Raw genomic sequence first — 27,000 nt, forward strand, 5'->3', positions numbered from 1 at the left:
GGTGATGCTGTCAGTTTTCTGGGACTGAGAGGGAGACATCCTGACGGACTACCTGCCACAGGGTCACACAATCACAAGTGACTATTATTGTGATCTCCTAGCTCTGTTACGTGAAGAATTGAAGGTGAAAAGATGAGGAAAGCTCATAAAAGGAGTGCTGCTATTGGCAGACAACGCACCAGCCCATTCTGCCCATGCATCAATTTCGAAAACAGTTCAATTAGGATACGAAATTTTGCCCCACCCTCCATATTCCCCAGATCTTGCACCGAGTGACTTCTTCCTCTTTCCAGAAATGAAGCATCCGCGAAAAAGGATGCCACTTTGACACGAGGGACGATGTCATTTCTGAGGTGGAACAGTGGATTCAGGCCCAAAATGCAGTGTTCTATAAAAACGGCTTACGCAAGGTAAAATACTGTTGGCAGAAATGTATCACCGAGCATGGCGACTATGTAAAGAAGGCCTAATACCACCATGATTTCGTACTTGTCCAAAGTTGTTTCCTTCCAGGTGATTGCACAAACTTCTTGATACCCCCTCGTGTATATATACATATAAGTAATTATTATTAAATTGCTTATTTTATTTTATTGTTATATATATATATATATATATATATATATATATATATATATATAATATAAATAATAAATATATACTTAGTGAATATATGAATATCCACCCATAGTGACGAAGCCTCATAAGAGATAAGAGAAGGCCCAGAGACCTCTATTACGGAATATTTTATTAGTTACAATTCCACTAAACGGCGCTTAATACATGAAAACTGAAATTTTAGGTCTTACGATAATTACCGCAAATTGCCACCCCTTCCTGGTACTCGATCTTCGCATGCAGTGAAGCATGATGGTATTGAGGCATTCCTTCAATGATTAGTAACATAACTGAAAACGTGCAAACGTATTGGGAAAATCCATGATTCTCAAGCTTTCTGATCAGTGTTAAAAACAAAGTTGCCCGTGGCCGTGTTCTCATTTACCATTTCATCATTTTATATAGTATAATTATTAGTATAATTTTAACAAAAACGTTGCATGCTAAAGAAGAATTACATGAATGAAAGAGTTAAAAGGAAATAATTTAATGATAGATTTAGTTTATTTTACTTCACTTTTCTACCATTTTTGGCTGATCGCGAAGGCAATCGATGAGTTTAGGACAATATGGTATCTTTTATATGGTATTATTTTTCATATTTCAACATATAAAACATTTCTGATTCTAAAATGGCATAACAAAACGATTCTTTCACCTTTTACTGATATTTTCAAATCCCAGACTGCTGAGATTAAGATTAAGAAATGAACTATCAGTAATTTTAAGAGTATTTCTAGTCTAAAGTTTTGCAACGAAGGCTTTCATGGTTGGAGGGGGCCGAGGTGTCAAATATAGGGCATGTCACCATGCTACGCTAACAGCTAAAATTATCGTAGCAGCTAGGTACTTGGTATTGCATTTGAATGAAATCAGTCTTTTACATGTCTTTTCAGATTAATGGCCCCTCTTAGATGTTTCAGATTTGAGAGAACCACCTAAGACTGAAGGCGATCCCCCCACTACTCCCCAAACCCAAGAAGTCTAAAATATCGATCATGCCTCAACCTTGCCACCTAAAACTAACCTCCCAACGTAAAAAAAATCATCCGTGAACATAAGAACGAACGGTGTTACCTCTCTCTGAGGTCTAAAACTAAGCCATCAGCCCTAAACATGACGTTTAAAACAAAACAGTAAACTTTTAATAAATCTAAATGGCCAAGAAATAAAAGTTTTTCCCTTCCCATGAGAGGAAGTGGTTCATACAATACAAAGTTTGCAGCGTTAAAGCCCGAAAGGGCAGAGAACTGATGGTGTATCGGAACGATACTTGTCTGTCTCTAGTCTCGTCTTTTATGTCCTTTCACACAGAAAATATAAATTAGTAAAGAAAACATAAAGAGAGAAGTAAAACTTACCACTCTCTTGATTCTATATCAGGCGACTAATTGCAGTGCACTTTCTGCAAATGATTTAAATGTAAATTAACTATATATGCACAGTTATATCTCTTGGTGCGGAAGGAAATCTAAAATCATCACTACAATTTGCAGAGTAAATGGCGAAACATGCCTTCTGCAGTTATTCTACTCTGAACAATTTAGACCAAGTCTAAATTTGGAAAGGGAAGGGGAAATTAGCCTAGGCTTGAATTTCCAACCACTTACAAGGTGCACTTTTTCTCATGGCCGATGACCTTTTTGACAGCAAGGGGGCTCTAAAGAAAGCTCGTGTTCGGAAAGTGCACCGGATGATTTAAAGTTAAGCTGTCCTCTGTGCTCCTCCCCGGTTATATGCGAGCGCACTTGTAGGTACAAAACCTGGCAGGCTTCAAAGCAAAACTGAAAACAGAAGCAGCGAATTCCTACTTTCTATGGGAATACTTGACTTGCAGACACCTGACTGTGATGTCACGTGCTTCTTGTTGTTAACGGAAACTTGAGTGCACATTCACAAATCTAGTGCAAAAATATTTTTCCAAATATTCTTCACAACAAATAAGTTGTATATGTATTCTCATTTATTTAGGGCGTGACTGGGGGGGGGGGGAGGGGGAGCAAAGACAATCTTGCCCCTCCTCTGTGGCTTCTTAACATCAGGCAATACTGAAAGCACTTGTAGGTAGAGGTGGAAAAACCAAGGGAGGAACATTCACTTCTTGGCCATTTGGATGTATTAAAAGTTTACTGTTTGTTTTAAAAGTCATGTTCAGGGCTGATGGCTTAGTTTTAGACCTCGGAAAGAGGTAACACCATTCATTCTTATGTTCACATGTGATTTTGTTTTTTAACCCGTGCTAATAACACCGTGCCATGTAGGCACATTTAAGGGATGTGGGGGTACGGCTCTCACATTTTCGATCTCGGACATTTTGGAGATGATGTGATCAGCACCATACTCCAGCTGCATTTACCCCCAGGTACCCACTCATTTTAGACTGGGTGAGCCCGGGAGACACTTTTTGTGAGGATAACGCCGGAAAAATTCTGACCTTAGATCACCCACCACAGAAATCGAACCCGAGTCCATGCGTGGCACTAGACCAACGCGTTGTCTCGAATTTTTTCCCACCTTCACATTTTTACCTGGAAGTCTCAAGCTCCACCAGCCCCCTGGTTCGAAGCCCTTGCATCCATGGAATGTAGTTGCAGATGGAAAAGAAGAGATTTAAAATTAGGCTGCTCTCTGCCCCTAATAGTTCTCAATAGTTTCGCTATTACGTAAGTCTATTACACTATTCATAAGATCTAGATAACAGTGAAAGCAAACTACACGAAAATTCACGTCAATGCTCTAGAAAGAATTCTAAGCTGATGTAATTTTTCATATTTTGGAATATAAAGGAGGTTTTTCGAATGGAGAAGAAAATTTGAAAAAAGTCACCCTTAACGGCTGCCAAAGTTCCAGTTGAGCCTTAAGAAGGTCAATGAACTATTGATGCTCTTCAAGGAGCATTTGAAATTCTATATCAGATCAGCAAAATATCAGTTATCGGTATTAGTAAATTTGATATCCGTACTTTAACAGTATCAGCAAAAAATTCATATCACCTCTCCACTAATCAAAATCTAATTGTATTACAAAAAAAGTAAATAAAATTCACAAGCTTTAAATATGGATAATTTATTAGTGCATAATACATAGTGGTAACAGCATTACAAGAATCAAGAAAAAATTATCATTTTGTCAGACAGTGTTCATATGGAAGCACTATTCACAGATCATTGGTTGTAAAAATAGAAGAAATATAAAGTCTCACTTTTTCATTACAAAAACTTGTTTGGATCACAATTAGAATGAAGTTTCTCTTCATGGAATTCATGTTTCTTTTTGCAGTTCTCTCACACTTTGTCACTACCAATAATCATTTCCTCTTAAAAATTTTGGTTGTATTGACTACTACAGTGACCCATGCACACATGGACATACACACACACATACAAATATAAACTGGAGATGGAAAACTAGAGCAGTCCTCTCATTTTTAAAATAACTGAATACACTCTTCATGGCAAATCACTCTGTAATATAATACTACATCAGCTCACTATGATGATAATTTTGTAGAAAATGTGGACCATTGCCAATCCTGAGCAGTTCACTAGATAACATTACGCCTATTAAATTAATCTACGTGACTCACAAGCACATAACAGTAACAAACTATTCAAAACTGTTTCTCAAAATCATTTAAATCACAGCAGTTTTATATCATCTTATGTATGATACAATATTATTCAATGTACAATGTTTTTCACAAGTATCCTACAGATATTCACAAACTTTGTAACAAAATAATTGAATTTATTCTTTGAACTTGTGAAACTACTGGCAAAAGGATTTCTGTGTACGATTCAGTCATTGATCATCTGTTCCATGGTACTTTCAGACTTAGTGTTGATGTAGAAAAGATATTTCACTGAAAAGTAAGTAAATTGAATAAGTATGTTTGCATAATAAAATACATATACTAAAAACACAGATATGCTTCCTTATAATGCATGCTTGGCCAGGACCTGTACACATAAGTGTATCCAATTAGAGGGAAATGAACAGCTACATACTGGAAGAGACAAGTCACGATATACATAAAATGTGTTTCAGAGGCAATATATTCCAATGTAGTAGCACTGGCAGTGAAAATTCAACACAGGTAAAAACAGCAGAACTGAAAAATTCGGCAAAACCAGAGCTGGCTAGGTAGCTTAGATGGTATAGCAATGCAGGAGATCTGGGTTTGAGTCCTGGTCATGCCTTCACTTTTCGTTGAAATTTCACACACGTAGGATTCAAAAAAGAATGTAAAGAACAATAGTCATACTTTATTTTCTCAGACACTTATCATAAACCTGTTACCCTGTGAAAGGTGGCATAGTGGGACATATTTGTGGTCTTTGACATTAGAAATATTAAAGGTGGTACGCTAACATTACGGTGTACGTCAGATATGATGTTTTGTTAGTTGCCATTTTACCTACATAAAGTAGGGCTGAACCGATAACAATAACTATGTAAATATTCTTAGTGAATCTTACGGATACCAATACCAATGATTGAAAATCACGATTGATTGATTGGTTTTATTTTACTTCGCTTTCTGCCACTTTTGACTAATTGTGAAGATGAGTATAAGTGATGATATATAATGAAATTAATAAAGAGACTCTCGCACAGAACACTCATGCCCTGGCTGGGATATAAACCCGGGACCCCTGGCATTGTAGTGTGCTGTGTTAACCACTCCGTCACAGAGGTCAGCTATTGTAACAATTAAAATTTTTGAAAATATTGAGTAATATCAGTGTGTAATATTGCATTCCAATTATAAGCATCAAGTTATCAGAGTTTTGCTTCAAAATATTCAAGAATTACACCAGAATATTAAAATGTGATCAAATACAGTACAATATTGAGGCATAATAAATGGAAGCTTCAAATCTTGCATGACATCCAGGATATTAAACTCTGTTAAAGTGTTGCACAGCAATTTTGTGGATGCCACAAAAGACCAAAATGCCAGAAATACATCAGCCGGTATCTGTGAATATAAACTAACTAATACTTCTGATACTAGTACCAGCAGTAGTACCGGCTGATACCGATATATCTGCATTGTCTCAGCACTAATATTAAGTAATGATGTTGATCACACATTATTTTTAAAAACAAATATGAAGTTATAAAGGTAGGTATAACAACTCAAAGAATATGTCAAACCAATATATTAATCCAGCACTTACCTAAATTCCCCTAACATTATGTGTACTCTCTGGGTGGTGTGTGGGTCAATTTCCTTCTAAAAAAAAAATAACTTTATAAGTAAATAGATACTAAATTAACAATAGTAGAACAACAATTACACTTTGTAAATGTAAGGTTCAAAAGAACAGCTACAATAAATTAAAGGGCTCATGAAATACGGTGGAACTTGGATGTTACATTTTCTTGCATTATACATTCAATCCTCATGGACACAATAGAGCATAATATTATAAACTATTCCCACATTTTAAGTTTTTTTCAACTTGGTCCATTCAAAAATATAAAATCGAGGTTTCACCGTATATCATTTCAGCGTGCCAAATAGATCTTAATGCACCTGGTAAGTCAACAGTTCAAATGTTACATTCAAGGTAATGTAAGTATGATGTGTATAATGATGAAATGTGACGCACACAGCTGTGTAAAATATAGCTCACAGAGGACTATGATCGGGAATGAGCCTCATTTTTCAACCAAAATGTCCAGAATCGAATTACTACACTGCACTTGTAAATTATTTCATGTTGTTTTTCTACCTCTCTTGGTTGGTTGCCACAATGAGGATGAATGATGAATGAAATAAACAACTGAAAAGAAATCCTCATGATTCAAGGAATGAACATTTCCACTAGATTGATTTCCTTTATTTTACTTCACTTTCTCTGCCACTTTTGGCCAATTTGCGAAGATGGGGATGAGTGATGAAATTGATGAATGGACACTCACAAACATCCATGCCCAGAAAAAGATTCAAACCCAGGATCCCTGGCGTTGTAAGGCTATGTGCTAACCAATCTGCCAAGGGGGTCAGCTTTTCCACTAGAATATGGAATGTTGCAAACACATTTATTTCATTTATTTTATGAATAATAATGTGTAACTGACAAGTCTGAAATATCTCAGTGATATTTGTATTCTTCCTTCTACCAATTTTTATTTTAACTTGATACAGATTATAACTGCATTTACTTGTTTATCTCCTTACATTAAATGGAACAGTGCTGTAATTTAACATGGTGAACCTCACAATTTTTGAGGCCTTGTATTTGCCTTAAAATGAACACAAAGAAATATAGGAAAGTGTAGTAGAGGGCTAAAAATGCAAAACAAATAGTGGAAATACCCATTACTGTAATAATGTGCAAAGAATGCCAAAAAGGATGTGCTAATGAAGTAAATCTTTGCAGTATATTGTACAGGAATGTTCACATACCCCACGAGACGACTAGTAACAATTGACACAAATTTTAGTGATCTAACAAGAATAGATAAATGATTTTTACCTGAGGATAAACCAATTGATATATCAATAAATTCTATTTAAGTCCATTTTATGCTTGGATAGTCCAACTGGGATTAGACTTACAGCTTAAAGTAGGGGAGGGGGAATCAATCCCGAGATCAATTGTTCAAAATTCTGTTTCCACAAAAAGATATGCTTATGTAGTAGTGCTAGTAAAATTGTCTAAAAATGACTACCATATCCCCTCGTATAAATGCAAAATTTCAAAAGCAAACCAATGAGACTTTTAAATTTCCCATTCCAATATTAGTGTTTTGAAGCACTAGGCAGGAAGATAATGAATAGAAAGGACAGGGAATATGTAGGAATACCATGGAGGTTTTGATAAAGGTTTAATCTATGCATTCACTCAGAATGGCCGAAGAAAACTATGAAAAAAGCCTGTCACGATGGCTGGCCGTGGGATTTGAACCTATAACTTCCTGCACACACGCACACAACTTGTAAGGAAGAAACACGTAATACCTGGAATAGCTGGATAGGAAAAAGTACCATGTGTCCTTAACCTATTTGTATTTTCTTATTTTAAGTTACATTTCAAGTTCTATTGGCTAATCAGTGATAAGTTTGAATGATGATTAGGAAAGAACATCACAGAATCATCCATGCCCAGGCTAGGACAAGAAGCCTGGAATCTTTGGTGACGAGGACATGATTAATCGGACTGAATTTCCTCACACAAGACAGTTAAGAACCTGAAAGGGACTAGTTTCTAGGATATGTTAAGAAGAAGTGAGTGGCATGTAAACTTTATTACCATGAGAGAGACATTTTAAGTGAACAAATTATCAAGTATCTGTGTCTGTACAACTTTAGTTTGCAGTATAATTAGATGTTAGACCTACCTTAAATTGTTACTATTTAAATAAAAAGAAAGAAGCAAGAGAGAAAGAAACAATTTTAGTTCAGGATAATAATTTAAACTGTAATTAAGGTTACATGCACTATCTTAAGATTAACAGAACAACAAAATATAGTGACTTAAATATTCAAGGATGAATGTTAGCATGCAAGCGGAACACAGCACAATGGTAAATATAATAAAGGGGGTAAAAACCGATGGCTTGGTTCCATGAACGATTGTAACCAATAATTAGATGCATGCATTCTATTATGTAAGAGGAATTATACTGTACAAGAAGAAGTATGTTCAGCCTTTTATATTCCTTAATATGCATAATCTATCAGCAGAAAGCTTCTAAACCACTATGCAAGAATTTTACTAGTGACTATCAAAATAATTCACCAGAATCATCAGTTACAGCCAGTTCTAAATATAACCCAAAGACTTGAGCTTATTTCATTTCAGATCTACACCCACTAACATATGATGCCATTAAATTTTATTAGGAGGCGATCAATTTGACCATATTTAATATGGCTTCGTAAAGCCACAAGGATGATAGTAAAATTCATCGACAACTAATAAAATTACATGCACTATGAGCAAGTTTTGTGACTGCTGTTATCTTCTTTAATGGCCAACAAGTAAATTTCTAACATCCATCTAACATCACATTGCTTCCTTTCTCTTAAATTTTTGCTTAGCCACTGTTTGATCAAAACAATGGAACATATGGAATGAGCACATAACTCTCTCAAAATGTCACTACATAGTTATGTTTACTCTGTGAGACATTACACAAAATATATTCTGCAGAAAAGATGAATGATCATTTTCAGAATGATTCTAAATTCGTCAGGGAAAAGAAAAAAGGACACTGCTCCAAGACTATATGGAAACAGCAAGTAACTCCTTTACATTCAACTGCATTTCTATGTCAAGTATTGTTTGGCCATCAATAATATTTTCTTACATGAAAAGTAGTTCTCAGTAGTGTACATTGTGTGTTCATTTATACTTCAGATATAAGCCGATAATTACACAAAACTACCATAAATAAAAAGTGCACTGCTCATTTAAAGGTAAATATAGTACAGTGTGTTTCAAAGTCTTGCAACCCCAAATATTGATCACTTCTGATATTTACACCACATTATAAAGCCTCATCCATTGACATTTTTTTAAATACTTGACATAATCAGTTTACTTCACACAGAAAATTCTATAAATTAATCAATGGTGGGAATCAGTTAATTTTTTGCCCAGAATGTCACTTTTGGGTAAGACAAATGTGAAAGAAACTATCAAAGGGTTATAATTAGAGGTCTGATGACTGATGCCATGTTATTCTGCAATTTGAGACCAATATGAGTCATGTGATGTGTTGAGGACTAGAGATTATATCGGTCGAGTAAAAAATCATTAACTAAAAGTGTCTTTTTAGTGGCATATCACCTTAACTGGTAACCCCAGCGGGTTGAAATTTTGTCAACAAACACAAGCGACATGTGCCTAAGTATTGGCCACACATTTACATAAAAAAATAATAATTTTGCATCAAAATTTTACTTTTAAGTGAAATTCACTGCACATGGCAAAACTGTTTATAGAATTTCTCTTCCATGTTATAAGCAATTAAGTGCAGCTTCAACAAGTTTTGAAACACACTGTACTTGTTCAGTAGTGTGTGATTTCTTATATATAGAGCCAATGAAGCAAGTGCTGTCACATTATCCATCAGTGAAAAGTCTTCCTCATGCTTGTGCAATAATACTAATAGTAATAACCATGATTGAATAATGTAAGAATGAACATACCACTTCCAACTGAAGCCAAAGTTTCATTCTTAAATTGCAATGAACTCATAACACAGAACATTTAACTTCCCGAAGAGCAGTGGGAAAGAAGTTCAATAATTCCTGAATTTTGCTGTTGAACAATGCATAACAATTTAGTATCTTCACTGACGTCGACATGCAATAAACATGAGCAAATTATCCTCAGAGGGAAATGAGGTTTACAATATTTGACGGCCTCAGTATGTGTTCAATAGACAAGGATTGAAAACAAATAGAAACGAGCCGGAATTGAATTACTGAATAGTCGAGATACTATGACATCAACATGTAGAAATTTAAGTCATCCATACCTCGAACCTAGGTCACTGGCATAACAAGCCGTTCTTCTACAAACTGAGCTACCAAGTAGGCTTGGATTTCACTGATTTTATGCTTGTGCTGTTTTTCCTATGTGGAAACTGGGTTGTATAGCAATGGCACAGTATGACAGATACTAGAGTTCGAGTTGTGGTCAAGCATGCATTTTTCCACTTAAATCTCTGCTCTATACATCTGATGCATGTAACACACATATATATATACTACATAAATTATATGTTTGCATGTGAAATAGTTTGAGTACTCAAAAAGTAAAGCGACAGCAATCATGGCTATTTATACACATAGTTGATACTTTAAAAGGAATTTGATTCACCAAATTGCATACTTGTAGTCATAAAAATATAAATATTCAACTTTTATACATCCTGCATTCCACTGTAACAACTCCTCCAGTCACGCAGCTACAGAAAAGCCAGCAGCAGAATATATGCAAACATTAAGCAACAAATTGCACAGGTTGGGGAGGTAGAATCTAACACATGTTTCTACTTGAGTAAAGTTGATTTACTTGCATTTGTGATCGGAAGTTTTATGGCATTTCAGAGTGTTGTCAAATCCTTCACTGCGAGTCCACAGTTATGGCTTTGAGTGTGCATTAAAATAAAGTTAAAACAAATTATTAAAAACACTAAGCTGTATGCTGCACAACCGTAATACTTCCTGGAGCTTGATATATGTATAAATGAGGGAATTTTACTGTTGTGGATTTGCTGAAAGATGTGGTAACATTTCTACAATTTATGAAATTAATATTGCACCTTGACTTTATCATTATTTGAGAAGTTTCACACTAGGAAATACAAATCACTGGGATTTTGGCATGTGTGATTTCATAACGTTATGTCTAGACTTGTATCATATCACCACATGTGTACCAAATTGTTGGTCAAAGTTTATTTTAAGCGCACTTTATGTTCAGATAGGCTAATCAGAACTGGACCTACACTTTAAAGAGGGATATGAACCATTGAACAAAAAAAAGTGACACACTCGTTTGAGTTGAAGTCCAGCTTCGTGGCCGGAAGTACAGCTGAAGTAAGTGTTCGGAAAGCAACAGTGTAGTGTTGCTTACTATCAATCAATTTAACCATATGCAGGTTAAATTTACCTAAACATCACTCATATGGCACTTAGAATAGAGCTGTAAAATATGTATTTTGGATAATTAGCTGTTTGAGTTATTTCACAGTGCACGAGTAAGTGTTTGGATCAACCCTCTCTTCTAAATCTGTAATTTTGTAAATGTCAAGGAATATCATTTGATCCGGTTCCAGGAGTTATTACTAAAAATTTACAAAAATACTTTTAACTAAAATTATCGACCAAAATTGTAGTTACTGATTAATTCTGTTTGTTTCGGATAATAACAACTACAATCTGTGCATGTCTTGACATTACAATTTGGACCAGGCTTTCTTTCTTTCCCATCTGAAAATAACTCTTAAGGTTGCAAGCATTCATCGAGTGGGTCACTTGTAAATTATCTATCTATGTATAAAACGAGGAGAGTGACACATGAATGACGGAACATCTTAAAATACATCTGCTGATGTTCCTCACAACTTACTCATTTAATTTCAGTGGTTTTCTTTTTCAGAATATTAACGGTGTGTTTTATCACACAACAATTTTTAATTTTAGCACTTGTTTTAAATATTGAGGCTTAGCAGCAACTACTAAAAAATCTCAATTTCAAGTAGTCTCGAGTAACAGTCACGTTCTCTGAACGAGTAATAGCTTCAATACATATTTTCTTATTGGCACGCAAACAATAACCAAGTTTCAGGCTGCAATTGGTGTGACGAGAATAAAATACATTATGTAGCACCTATTTGGTAAGAAAAAACTATTTTGGAGACACGGGAACTCAAACCTAGGATTTCAGCTTACAAAGCTTGCCTTTAACCGACATGGCCACAAGCCACGGTGAAGAAACCAAGCTATTAGAGTAATTTATCCATAAGATTGCATCTTTTAGTGTCCAGCTCCAAATTTTTGATGTCGCTTCTCCCTAATTACATTAATTTGAAAGCAATACGCTTCATCAGATAGGGTTCAAATGCTATACACATTGCTGACAAAATTCAAGTGATGCTTGTGCATGAAAATTAATGAAGACTTTGGGAAATTGTGCTTTTGTGGAAGGTTCGTGTTTGCAACCCTAAATGATAACAGTTCTCTAGTTTCCGTCAATATAGCGGATTCTGCTACGTGACGACGAATCTCATTAACCAACAGCACATAATTTATTTTATTTTAAACTATTTATTTCAAAATGAAGAGTCATTACTCTGGAATCTACGGAGACATTCATTCATTTGGTAAGAATTTTACTAGTCACAATTCTATTTTTGTGCTCCATTACGAAACCAACGTGCACGTGTAAAATAAGTAAAGCCCGACAATTTTTATTTTACAAAAATTCCATTTACTGTTAAAGTTAAATGAGAAGACAACCATTGACTTACTTTTAATAGCCTGGCTGGACATAAACTCTTCTTCCTTTAGGATTTCTATTATTTTTCCCATGGCATATTCTGTGCCAACTTTGCGATTCTGTTTGCCAAAGTGTATGAGGAAGGGGTTTATTTATTCTTCAAGCCTTCTCCTGGACTAGGATAACATTATTTCCGAAAGTTTTTTTTTTTTTTTTGCATTCATTTTCAGGAATTGCAACAGCACTATTTCTGTCTTGCTTATTCTTATTGCAGTTTTTCCTTTTTGTTATTTAGTGTTGCTTTTCTTCCATTTTCGGCTACTCGCGACGATGAAGAACACCCAAGCTCAGGCCACATTCGAACCCGGGGTCCTCGCATTCTAACGAATTGTGATAACTACTTCATCACGAACATCAAAAACGCGGTTCTTTTTAAAATAAATTTCAGGAATATTTCACATTTACATTACATTGATTGCAGGTGTGGAAATCCCAGTTAATTAATATTTACGCTGCAATCTTTCCGTTAGCCCTTTTCTTTGAGTCTGAGAGACACAAAATTCCCTGCATATGGTTAAATTGATTGATAGTAAGCACCACTGCTGCTTTCCGAACACTTACTTCAGCTATACTTCGACTACGAAGCTGGACTTCAACTCAAACGAGCGTGCCACTTTTTGTGAACAGATGTGTACAATGTCCCACCACCAGGTATCGAACCTAGAATTCCTTTACCATGCAATGGAAGCATAACTCACATCTGTATCAAGATTTGTATCAAAGTGTGGACAGGGTTCAGTATATCAGCATATCAAAAACTGATACAGTACAACCATGATTAACTATAAGTCAGTCTTTCGTTGAATAAAAATGTAGTTGACAGTAGCCAATTACAGACAGCAGACACAGTTTATCCAGGCAACATTGTGGAATTAAAATATACAGGTCCCCTCGCATGGGAAAACGTAAAAACATATGTACTTAATGATAAGAAACTGGGATATGGATTGAATACAATGGTCTTGTTTCAGCATATAGTATCATGATCTGATGTGCAATGTGGTGATGTGAACCAAGTCCCAACATAGCTAAAGAATGCAAAAGTTCTCCTGACTACATTAGAGAACCAATCCCATTATAACAAACTAACTTAGTTTTAATTGTAATGTATACAAGGTGTTCAATTTCCATTGTTGAATTAGTTAAACATATGTAATTCAGTATAATACAAAACATAACACCTTGTGCGTCCAAGATTCCATGTTCCTAACAATTACCCTTGGTAATTTTGTTTCGTATATTTGCACGAAACAAAATATCAATTCCATGTGACCTATGGAAATATTCCCACACCCGAAGCAAAGTATAACCCCACACCCGAAGGAAAGTATAACAGTGAACATAATGACAAGGGTGGTGTAATATTAATGTGTATGATGAATACCCATGCTTGATTTATAGTGTTTTAGGAAACCACAATTTTACACTAGATAGTATTTCTGCCAAGTCTTTCAGTAGTGTTATTAGAAATTTAGTAATCTAAACTTTGAACTTTTCTCATATATAGTAATTTCCAAGTAGAAAATTAATAGAAATTAAAAAAATAATCACAATGGCTTACAAAATAATGGAAATATATTAAATATTAATTTAAAATATTGTACTTTAAAAGTTTAAAACTTTAGGATATAATTAATATCAGCCATAATTGTTGTATCAAACAATAAATACAATAGGTATAACGCTCAAATGGACTCCAATAATACATTTCTTAAAAACATTCTTAAAGAGTAGTATTGTACTGTTCTGTAAGGATAAATCCAAGAAATATATTTTTGAAGCTGCTTTCTTCTAATGAACTTTTAAATCTCATGCCCTTAGTTTGTTACATATAATATGAATAACTATTTCCGTAAAATCCCTGAGGATATAGCATATTTTTCTTGTCATACCAGAAATGGCATTATGTTTCTATAAAATAATCATACCCATTTAAATGGAAGGAAACAGTAAACATTTACCACACAAAATATTTTTTTTAACACTATTTTGCAACCTGGCTGCACATTCACTTTACATTCAAAGATGGGATTGGAAACTTGCAGTAGTGAAGTTAGACAAAGAATAACAATAATGGTACAGATGTTGGACAAAAATGAACTCTCACTAGCGTTTGGCTGTTTATTGTAGGAGTGGTGCTAGGTGGGATGAAGATACAGGGTGGTCACAATTAAAATAACCCTAATCAGAGCCCTCTTGAACCTGCTTGAAGCAATGGATTGTGCTGAAACTTGGTAGAGAGGATACGGAGACCATGGGGAAGTGATAACTGATGAAAAAAATATTTCCGATTTTCACCACAAGGTTGAAATGTGGTGCTGAAATCTGGTGCACAGTGAACAACAGCCTGGGAAACGCTTTGTGCGACCATTGATCACACTATCTTACACTTCCAAAGGGTTATTCACATGACCGGGGACACATTGAAATCTGTTGCATCGACATAAACTTAATTACTGGTTAGCGCCACATTTCCACCTGGTGGTGAAAATTTGATTAATTTTTTTCCCCCCCGACAGCATTCACTTCCTCATGAACTCTACAGCCTCTATACCAAGTTTCAGCACAATCCATTGCTTCGAGCAGACTCCAGAAGGCTCTGAATAGGACAACTTTAATTGGATTGAGTTGGTGTTTTAAGTTCACTTTATGCACAGTAAGTCTAATTGGGACTGGGCCTACAGTTTAAAGTGGGATCCGAACCACTATGTGCCTCAACCAGGTATCGAACCCGGGACCATAAAACATGTTGGAAATGTTCGAGAAGTATATGATTTGGATCAGAGGGATGATAAGTGAGAATTAGAGTGGTTACTGGGTGGCTATGTCAAGTAAGGAAATTATAGTTGCATGTATGACTGATTTGCATTTGCAAGAAGATATGTCAGTAACAGAGATAGTGCATGGATAACCACAATACTTAAAAAAACAATATTCTTTCTAATATGTATATGTGGATATATGAGAATTGTCACAAACATACCTCTTTTTCTTGTGCTCCGGTAGTGATTCCTGCCCACTATCGTCATTTGAGTCTGATGAAGATGAACAACAGCTGGATTCAGAGTCTGTTGAGCTGGAACTGGACCCACTGGAACTATCTGATGCTACACCTGTGCTAGTGCTTGTATCTATTTGTTCAGCTATTGCAGCCAACTCTCCTTCTTTCTCCTGGAGAAAAATAAGAGAATTTCAATACTAGCCTTAAACTAATCATAAAATAAAGATTAATTTTATAGGGATGCAAAAAAACAAAAACAACTTCACCTTGAGTGTTAATAACACGAAAACTGTTAGAGATATACAGATAGTATTTTATTATTAAAGACTCATTCACAGATATATATTTTTGTTTATTGGCCATAGAATACAGACATGACTAGGAACTTCATTTTTAATATTTGTTTATTATTCACACAGATACATAGAAGTTTGTTCATTTTCCTTCTTTCTTTCGTTTCTCCTCTCCTTCTTTAAGTTTGAAGTCCAATTTATGCCAAGATAGATTAATCGAGACTGGACCTATTTATTTTAGTGATATATTCAAATCACTATTTTGAATCAGGGATCCCTTGAGTACAAGGTGTTACTCAGCGGTGGCGCCAGGATTAATCAATCATCTAGGGGTGCTGAGGGGGGTGCGGAATGACATTTAGGGAGTGGAACATTGAAAATAAAGAAAACATGAAATATGCATGCATGTTTTAGTCCCTAAATCAAATACCAATCAACTCTTAGTAGGCATCTATGCTAATGAAACTGAAGAATACTAGCATCTTTCTTCATTTTTGCCTGATTTTAGCACAACAACAACGTTTGGAAATTTGAAAAGAACAGCTTGTTCAAGGGTGGCCAATGATATAGTATAAGGACGACTGGATGATTTTTTTTCCATGGAGAGGGTCGAGGTATATCCCACTCCCACAATAGTGTTGCTCACTCTCTCCAAAAAAAAATCCTCCAGTTTGAGGTTACCATGTTTGTGCAACGCTCTTTCAACGAACTATAACATTTCTTAGCAAATTTTTAGCCTCTCCGTAACAGTCTTTGAAAACGTCTGAAATGGCACATTTACTAGAACAAATAGAACGAATTAACAACGAAACTAGCGCCATGATACAACTCATGTTAAATAATTTCCTGAGAACGACCTGATGATACTTGAAAGCAACTGAAATTTTTGTTCCAATATGACTTGAAGAAAACAGGAAGAACAAGTAGGCGGACAAAAAAACGTGTATCAACAGTGCAAAGGAAAACAGAACAACTAACACTGACCTATACACATCTATCGAAAAACACAAACAGACTACTTGAAACACAAGAAGAAACCATCCATAACCACAATTCTGAAAAAATAAAGCCAAGGGCCGCTGATCTTTATAGACAGTATAGAAAAATAAATGCAGAAATCTCTTGGAGACTAGAATCAATGCTTGCCTGTTGTAAATAATAACAGCAGTCTCACTTCAGTACCTAACATTCGGCCCTCGATATGACGACATGACATAATGTGACACTGTAAGAGGTAATGTTTTCGGTAGAATATAGGTTTTGGACAGGGGGTGCGGAAGAAAATTAAAAGGGGCGCAAGCATCTCTTTGTGCCCCCTGGGCTGCCCCTGGTGTTACTTTACCACCATGCTACATCTTGTGTTCCTGTGATATATTAATTTTGAAGCCGCATTGACTTATTAGCATATGTTATGACATCTAGAGCAGATGTGTTATCATGTCACTGCATTCTTTACCCTTGAATGTTAGTGCAGATTACTGGCAGTAAACTTTTTAAAGTCTACTTTATACACAGAGAGGCTAATTGGGACTGGACCTAAAGTTTTAGGTGGAATCCGAATTACTATGTGCCCCCACTGAGTATCGAACCCAGAACCACTTGATTATAAGGCAATGTTGCACCATAAAGGAGACACTTCACTAAACTTGGACACAGGAAAAGCCCAACCCACTGATACCCTGTACTCCAAAAAATCCTAGACAGCAGACCCTGCCACACAACTTCCAAACCCAATAGACACAAACAACAGAGCAGGCAACACAGCCCAGCACTTGGCATTCTCCAGTGCCATGATACCATGTCCATCCCAGATAATTTTTATTTCACCTAGAAATTAATTTATGGTCCTGAACTGAACACAAATTTTCCCCATTACTTCACAAATCAACGAAGAGGAATACTCAAAAATAAACAGAGTGGTTCAAAGTTTGGTGATTGCCATAATGAAGTACATTAATATTTAACTGAGAAATGTGGTGCATAGTGATATTGTTGGAGCAACACAAAATGTAATCTAGGATGGGAACACTACCTTTAAAAATTTTGTCTGGAGATGAGTGTAATACATACCTTCACAAATATATAACAAAAAAGGAATATTCAATTACACATATGTGATTTCATAAGAACATGCAGTACAAATTTCTAATTATTTGTGCAATAATAATAATTTTCTGAAGTTAAATCACTCTTTCTGTAATCCTCCATTATGAAATCAGTGCATGTAACAAAATTCATACATAACTCATCAAACCATCTTGCATGAAGAAACATGCAAGTCAAACCTGCATGCAAATAGTGCTAATATACAATAATGCAAACATCTAATTGCAAGTTCAACTATTTCCTAAGATTAGCATTTCAATTCACTTCCGAAAAGCAGTTCATTCAAATTTCCATACCTTTAGGATTCTGTACCATTTCTTTGAAAGTTTTGGCCTTCCTCTCACCGTTTTATGCCACACTACAGGAAAATTTGTCCGGCTACAAAAGTTCTGTGTTACTGCAATCGTAACATCTAAATTAAGCACTACATGCCACCATCCACCAGGTACAAAGACAGTTTCTCCAGGCTTCTGCAATATTTCCAACTGGGGGGAAAAAAATACAGCATAAGAAGCAAAACAGTGGCAAATTTCCAAGTGCGGTTAAATTAAATCATACTGACTCCTACTAGTTGTCCAAATTAATTTAGCAAGGATTCAATTATTTACTGGTATTAAATTTTGAATGATGTTCTACACCAAACAACATCTCAATAACATACTATCTAGCATAAATAATTGGATAGTTCACCATGGGAAAAAATAATTTCATTACACAACAAAAAAAGAAGGCAACAATTACTTAATTACTTCTGGTGACACTTGCCATGATCATCTGCAAAACGTTTCAATATTACATTGAAATGGCATCAAAAATATGCTGAACCAGAAAAAGGAAAAAAATACTTACTGGTTTGCAGTCTGCAGGCCACGAAGGTTGTTGTGTACGAGGGTAGACCACTCTGAACCATGTGATCGCTTCATCTTGCTGTTTTCCTCCTTCTTCAGGGGTAACCTTAATCAGTTCCTTTGGCGTGTGGGTAGGGAAGAGGCACCATCTAAATCATAATAATTAGGGAATTTGATACATTAATTGGTGCGCTATGACTATCAGCCAATATAGGAATGTTATATATATATGTTATCAATCTGATACTTTCATAAATAGTCTGTTATTTAAAGCAAAATTCTGTTACTTCGTCATTTTTATGAATATATAGTTATCAATTCATGCAGCATGGTTTTGTAAAGTAAATTTTGAAATGCACTGCACTTTCATCTGAGGCAAAACCCATTATCACTTGATCACATGCATAATTAAAGAGGGAAAGTTCTTCATGAAAGAATTGCAATTTTATATTAGTATGCCATCAGCATAAACAAAATTTCCATATCTATCGATCCCTAAAAAAAATTTAAAAAAAATGAAATATTTCAGTTCAAAGAGAATCATATTTTTATCACAAGGTGTCCTCACAATTATGAAAATCTATTTCCTGGACCAAAAATAACTGACCGCAACTAGCTTCCTACAGTTTTTGTGATTCAAAAATGCAGGTTCAAGTACCCTAAATTAAATAAATTGGCTGGAAGACAAGAGCAACAGTGTTGGGGAATTAGGACACCAATTCCTGATGCCACATTTAAACAGGTTCCATTCTTCTGCTTGATTTAAATTTCCCAGACTAAAGAGAGAGCTGGTTTTCCATGACTTTTACCTCAACTTTCGACTTTTCCCTGAATTTCATGATTTCCTTCGTCAGCAGTACTTTTGATACCTAATTCTGATTTTATCAATATCCTCCTTCATCCGTTACTACATTGTTCATGTTTAGAGTTAATATCACATTTCATCCTTCTGTCAATGACTCCATATGCATAGCTTTGAACATTTTGATTGTTAAGAATGGAGTTTTCGCATCAAGAATTTTTCTCACTGAGCACAGAATACCAGACTTGTGATATTGAAACCGAAAGTTCTGTATTGATCGATTGATTTGGTTTGGTTTATTTTACTTTGCTTTTCTACCACCCTTGACTAATTGCGAAGATAAGAATGAGTGATGATTACATGAAATTGATGAAGGGACACTCACAAAGAAACACCCATTCCAGGTTTTGAACCCGGGACCCCGTCATCATAATGTGCTGTGATAACCACATAGCCATGGAGGTTGGTGGTTCTGTTTTGTTTCGAGTCCTGGGCAAGGGTGTTCCTTTGCATTCATCCCTTCATCAATTTCAGGTATTCAACATGTATGTTCGTTCTCTGCAATTAACATAAATCAAATACAAAAAAGGGACTTAAAATTAGAAAAAATATAAACACAATTTAGAACTACATAATTTGTATTCATCTCCAGATATTATTAGAATGATTAAATCAAGAAGACTTAGGTGGGCAGGCTATGTGGCACAAATGGGAGAGGGAAGAAGAGTTTACAGGAATCTTGTTTGGAAACCTGATGGTAAGAGACCAGTAGGAAGACCAAGACGAAGATGGAGGGATAACATTGAGATGGAAATCGGTAACGATGGAAAAGATTTGATTGATCTTGCCCAGGAGAGGGACAGATGGAAGGCTTGTGTTGCTGCAGCCATAAACCTTCGGGTTTGAGAAGACTAGAGAGTTAGTTAATAAAACACATGGATTTTGAATCTGAATATTCTATAATTACCTTTTATGACCTGATATCAGAGCATTCCAGGCACTTGTTCCTAAAGGATCAATATGAATCCCTGTCCCACTTCGGGCTGGTCCCATAACAAACCATCTGTAAGGAGGTCGACGTTCTTCACCTGCATATTTGAACAGGTCATCGCTAAAATATGCAGGAATTTCATAATCCTCAAGAAGCTTTTTTCGTCTAGGATGCTGCAAATTAAATTATATACAAGTTTAACAATGAATATCAATAACATAAAAAAGTATATATAACTTAAGGAATAACTTAAGCTTATTGTAGCACAATATAATTATTTTTGGAATATGAGAATTAACTCTAGTTTGCAACATATTAAGGAATTATTATATTTTGAATATCAAATGAAGGGCTCAGGTGTAAAACATGGTAAGTGACATTTTGGTAATTTTTGAGTTACAAAGTAAAATATGCCATCCTTCAATTTTCAAGTGAAATTGCCATGTCATGAAATTTGCATTGGACTCAGTGAAGCCTTGTGAAATGGGTAAACGCAACACGAAAACAATTTATCTACAGTATAGCTTCTATAGCCTGACAAGTTAAGTCCCGATATGCGCAGATCCCTGCGGAGCACTTCCTATTACGTCATCCTCCCCACCACTCTTCTACTCACTGGTCTGGCGTTGAGAGTACCAGTGGTGCCAACTCAGCAAAATTAAGCTAAAACAAATATGACGATTTTCATGGTACAGTGGCTCTCAGCGACAGACAAACCTGCAAACGAAACTGAAATCGATGCGGAGAATAGAGTGAAAGCATTGTGAACAATAAACAAAAGGAAATTGTACTTAAAAATTCAAAGTGTACCTTATGTGAAACAGTATGCGATTGACACGAAATTTAGAAACGCGGGGCACACCATAATACGACTTCCGCCTTACCACGCAGACTTAAATCCTATTGAACTTGTGTGGGGGGGGGGAAATCAAGGGAAAGGCAAGGGAATTCATTTCGGATTCACTGGACGCAAAGAAAGATTTGCTGGGAAAATTATTTAGTGAATATTCTGAACAGAAATGGATTAAATGTTGTGAACACGTGAAAAAAATTGAAGATTCTTACTTTGAAAGAGATGGACTTATGGACGAGCGTGTAGATGAACTGATAATTAGACTTGGTGAAGCCGATTCAGACACGGACACAGATTCATCGGTAGACACAGACTCGAATGAGTGGGAGAGTGAAACTGAAGGAGAACAGGAAAACATTTAGAAGGTGAGCTCAGTTCTATCGTTTATATATTTTTTATTTTTCTATCATTTTATTTGTTACATTTCTTATGCTGGTAAGAAATATCCCTAATATAACTTAATTCTTTTAAGGTTTAAAGGGAAAATATCAAAATGTATTTAGAATTTAGCGTAATCAATAGGTAGTGTAGGTGAGGGGATACTAATTCATGTCTGTCACATTCAAATTTCGTTGAAAATTCTCAGACGATTCTTCTCCCTCCAGGTTTGCAACACTGCGAACGAACGTCGCCGCAGACAATGGGGTGAGGAAATGTGATGCGAGGTGCGCAAACAATGGATTGCAGCGTCTTGTTTTTAAACTTGTCAAGTTATAATAACCTTCTTTCTTAACGAGTTCAAAAATGACCAAAATGTCATTATTTTTTCACTCAAGCCCTTCAAATAGAAACAATGCAAATGCCCTTAATACATAGTTAGTGTAGATGAAGAGGAAACAATATTCCACACATGCAAAATATCAATTTCAGCTCAATCTCATTTCCTTTGCTAACGATTTCAACAGCCCAATTCATTGGGTATAGTGTGACTAATACAAGTGCTTTTTCAAAATGAGCCCCCCCCCTCTTCTTATAGAACCACAACACGTGCCACAACAGTATTAAGACATCTTTGAACTTTCTTAACTACGGTAGTCCCTGGATATGTCACTACGATGTCTAGTGTGGGGTTGCCTAAACTACAGCCTGCCAAGGTGTCTCATGTTGAGCATCTTAATATTTATAATTCTCTTAATTTTATTTTCAGGTATTATCATCAGTGCAAGTACTTGTAAGTAATATAGCCTGGAACCAATCACTCAAATACTTAATGGTCATGTGCAAAAAAAGTGTATGTAGGCCCTGGTCTAGCATCATGCTTACAGATAATGAACTGAATGATTTACACCCTCCCCCCTCCTCAATCCTCCTTGTGGGGAGGCTTACTTCGCACTCCACTCTATCTTGTTATGATGGAGGGGAAAAGACGAAGCTTGGCATCTCAGAAATAGTCCTTCATTGGTGGGAATCGAACCAGAACTTTCATGGTTGTGGTTTGTGCTGATGCAGGGGAGAGTCAAGTTATTCTCAAATAAACTTTTGGGGTGTAAGGGATTACCTTCGCCGTAGGCACCCAAAGTCAACCTCACTTCCACGCAGAATTTCCCGGTAACTGCAATGTTGATTGCAGTATTCAATCCTCTGTGGAATTTGTGTTGAGTGCTGCCCACGTGTTCTTGCAATTGTCCCTTAATCAATTTCAATTCATCACCATTCATTCATCCTCATCTTCGTGATAGCCAAAAGTGACCGAAAAGCCAATCAAATGAACTTCCTTAAAACACCTTCATATTTCTCTAACACACATGTGTTCATCATGATAGCTCCCACTATAATGACAGGAGAAGACAGTCAATAGCACCCACTTGCTTCTGCCCAGTAATGTGCAGCATATCTTCTGTAGACCAAACATCCCATATTGGCTTGAGTTTGAGTTGGTTTTTTAAGTCCACTTTATGCACAGTAAGGCTAATCGGGACTGGACCTACAGTTTAAAGTGGAATCCGAACCACGTGTGCCTCCACCGGGTATCGAACCCGGGACCCCTTATCCCATATTGGCAGCATAAATGCTGATGGCATTGCTTCCCCTACATACTTCACCTCAACAATGTGAATACTGGAAATTTCTTTTCAGACTAAGTTTCCCCCCTTTGTTTTCGTATCTTACACAAAAATTTTCACCACGAGTTATTAAGTCAACAACAGCCATCCTAATAAACCTGGGAGAGTTACGAAACAATTACTATCAATGAAGAATAATTTTCAAATATATCAACACCACGATTTTGCAAATGATGTGAATTAGTTAAGGAAACCAAAGGACACACTACTTCATGATGTAAACACTGTGCATCAAAGGCAAAGTTTTTCTCTAGCAGGTCTTCAATTTTTAATTATTCTCCTTACCTGTTTACCCACAATCACCATATCAACATCTTGTAGCAGCATGTTATGAATGAATGCTAACAGAACTGTGGTCACCCAAAAAAACACATTATATGTTAATTAATAGTTCATATATAAGGGAGAAGGTCTAACACTTTGCTCCTCCAGTTCTACAATTTTAAAGTCAATTATTGATTGACTTGCTTCATTTTACTCCAACTTTTGTGCCACTTTTGGTTAATTAGTGAAGATGGAGATGAATGACGAAATTGATGAATGGACACTCACAAACATCCATGCCCAGGCCAGGATTCAAACCCGGGACCCCTGGCATCGTAGAACAGTTATTTTGGTTGCAGTCTGTTTCAAATTCACACACATATGTGTGTCTCCACAAGGAATTGAACCCGGGGCTCCTTGATTGTAAGGTGACAGTTGATTGATTGGTTTTCTACTTCGCTTTCCTTCCACTTTTGGCTAATCTCAAGGATGAGGATGGGTGATGATATCATGATGGGACACTCACAAAGAACACTCATGCAGGGATTTGAACCCTTGCCCTATGTAGCATGCCATGTAGTACAAGGTTGAGGGTATGAATAGTAACTACTAGAAGAAGAGTAGAAAATGAAAAGCACAATTCTAACTACAGGAATAAAGAAAAAAGATTGTTACATTCAGTTTGATCAAGTTCAACGCACATGATAACTTCACAGAGAAAGAGAGGGAAGGGGGATGGAGAAGAGGAACAATCTCCACCACCTAGCACAAAATTACTGGCCATACCAATGAATGCCTTGTCTTCAATTCACTGTGGCATACATTCCACCTCAACCTCTAGACTCAAACCACATTCAAAGAAAAAAGCACACTTTTCATTACAGGGGGGGAAACGATCTTCACTGACTTTCATGAACATCTCATTAAACCATTCTCCAAACGACTTTAAACCCAGCGGCACTGCAGCATCACCACGTTGAATCCACTCTTATCTACATACTCACCCAGTTTTAATACTTGTTGGTGACAAAGATACAACTGTCGAAGGTGAATTTTAAGCTACAATTATTAATGGAGTCCTATAACTACGAAAGTACCTCACCAAAACTGCTGTCAAATATATAAAGAGGACTATCGTCTTGTGATGTCATCATATACTGAATGTAATACTTCATTTTCATTTTCACACTGTAACCTTCGTTATCTTCTCCACATTTGAACTTTTGGTTTCGATACTTCTTGGCTAGTTTCTGAAACAAGACATAATAAAACTGAAGCTCACATCTGATGCAAAGTTCATACAATTCAACAAAAGATCAAACGAAACTATCGAACAGAAAAATAACTAATGCCAGTAAAATTGTCATTGTAAAGAGTCAAAAAGTAATATTTCAATAAATTGAAGAAATTCTTATACACTGTATCAGAGATGGACAAAAAATTTAATTCCAAAAATATTTTTTTCATATTTAGATTTTGCTTATGGAAATTTCCATTACCTTGTTTTAAATAACGAGTACAGCGTGTGTCTTTTAATGTTTGTGTGTTTTCTGTATCACATGCATCATTAAATAAGAATAATAAACATACCATTATAATTTTTTTGCATTATTCCTAGCAGAATTTATAATTTGCAGTGATATGGTAGAGTCAGCCATATACAGTGCAATCGAAAAGTCCCCGCACTCATACTTTGAAAATATGCTACGAGGTCAGTAGGCAACATGAGTTGGCAACGTTGTTAGTAGTGACTGGTATGACCTTGAAGAATGCGATAACGTCCCGGGAGAGCTGCACTGCTATTACAGTCAGTGGTGTGAGTCATTATTGTGCAGTTGGTCGACAATGCCTTTTAAGAGAGCGCAGCGAATCGCTTTGTTAGAAGCATATTTTGAGTGTAAGACATACAGAGGTTGTGTGGAGAAATGGAGACGTCTATTCCCTGATGATCCGGTGCCAGGAAAAAGTGCAGTGTATGATCTTGTTCGCCGATTTCGTGAAACAGAATAAGTGCATGATTGACAACGAAGTGGAAGACCCAAGGTCGTCACACACGAATTCCTAGAGAACGTGAGTCAGCGAATGGTGCAATCTCCAAGAAAATCTAGGCCGATCTTGTATTAATTAATTAATAAATTAAATGTCTTAAGATCACACTTCAAAATGTGTAGCTATATCTTAGTTGGATTCATGACTTTCTTAGATCATATTTTGCACAAAAAATGTGGCTACTGAGGAAAAAAGGAAGGTGCCAGAATTATTTTTAGTTTTCTCTACTCTTGCACTGTATCAATGTACTACTAACAACTCATATTCCAACAATGGTCACGCAAGTGTACTAAAAAATTAGGGGTTGGGGAATCAAGAATATTTCTTGTCACAGAATCTATGGGCTTCAAATATTTTCCATAGAAAATGTGTAGCCTAGACATGAAGCTTGTATGCATTTACATGTTCTACAACTGGTTCAGTTTGACACTATCTTTTCCTACCTACCCAGCCACTTTTGCTTTTGTCCATTTTTAAAATATCCCTAAAACTACAACACCAAAATAAATAATGTTGCATACATGAAAATAATTGTATCAGTTGCAATACATTTCAAGAGGCCACAGTACATCATAAAGAACATTTGATTACAAATTGGCAAATTTCTGCAATGTTTCATAATCATACATTTCCACTGTAGTACACACACAGAATCACATTCAACATTACATATAAAACCTATTCAATCAGATCAATCGTCATACACATGACATTATAAATTTCTGAACTATCTCATTTTCATTATCCACAAATTATTAGACAATAACAGCTAATCATATAAAAGGTTGAAAATACGTGTTTTGCATGAATACTCACATACTATTTTAAAAAACATATATAAATTTGATAAAGGCCTGAACAAATATAAGCACATAATTTATAATTTTCTAATATGCATAAACCAACTGGAATTTGTTAATGTATACAACAATATGAGTAATGAAAAATTAGAATGCTTAATGAATGAAATCTGTTGTTTTCTACTTCAACTTACCTCCAATGTCCACTTATGTCTTGCTTTCCAATGATCTTGAACTCCACATATTACAACAGGTTTATAAGGTTTTTCATATTGTTGAATGA

General features: G+C 35.8%; 1 protein-coding gene across 2 annotated transcripts; it reads right to left on the minus strand.

The window, feature by feature from the left end:
• Positions 1 to 3,683: 3,683 nt before the first annotated feature.
• On the minus strand, positions 3,684 to 26,992 carry LOC145983541 (bifunctional arginine demethylase and lysyl-hydroxylase JMJD6-like). Of its 2 annotated transcripts, none has more exons than XM_083116617.1 (8): positions 26,912 to 26,992; positions 24,966 to 25,118; positions 20,665 to 20,861; positions 18,897 to 19,044; positions 18,344 to 18,532; positions 15,631 to 15,818; positions 5,802 to 5,854; positions 3,684 to 4,480 (listed from the first exon to the last, which is right to left on the minus strand). In XM_083116617.1, exons 2-7 carry the CDS (start codon positions 25,047 to 25,049, stop codon positions 5,818 to 5,820), a joined length of 843 nt encoding a protein of 280 aa, XP_082972743.1. In that variant the 5' UTR covers positions 25,050 to 25,118; positions 26,912 to 26,992; the 3' UTR covers positions 3,684 to 4,480; positions 5,802 to 5,817. The 2 variants fall into 2 exon arrangements, with proteins under 2 accessions (XP_082972743.1, XP_082972742.1); XM_083116616.1 differs by having other exon boundaries at positions 5,802 to 5,857.
• Positions 26,993 to 27,000: the final 8 nt, after the last annotated feature.

The sequence above is a fragment of the Lepisma saccharinum genome, unplaced genomic scaffold (genome assembly GCF_977018435.1).
Source record: "Lepisma saccharinum unplaced genomic scaffold, izLepSacc3.1 HAP1_SCAFFOLD_1205, whole genome shotgun sequence".
NCBI lineage: Eukaryota > Metazoa > Arthropoda > Insecta > Zygentoma > Lepismatidae > Lepisma > Lepisma saccharinum.

Excerpts from the sequence above, each read along its gene's own strand:
- LOC145983541 (XM_083116616.1), bottom strand. The coding sequence starts at position 25,049 with ATGAAAATGAAGTATTACATTCAGTATATGATGACATCACAAGACGAT. Across the intron at positions 18,533-18,896 it reads GGCCTGCAGACTGCAAACCA|TTGGAAATATTGCAGAAGCC; the intron begins GTAAGTATTTTT and ends TTTTCCCCCCAG. Across the intron at positions 5,858-15,630 it reads CCGGAGCACAAGAAAAAGAG|AAGGAAATTGACCCACACAC; the intron begins GTATGTTTGTGA and ends TTTTTTTTTTAG.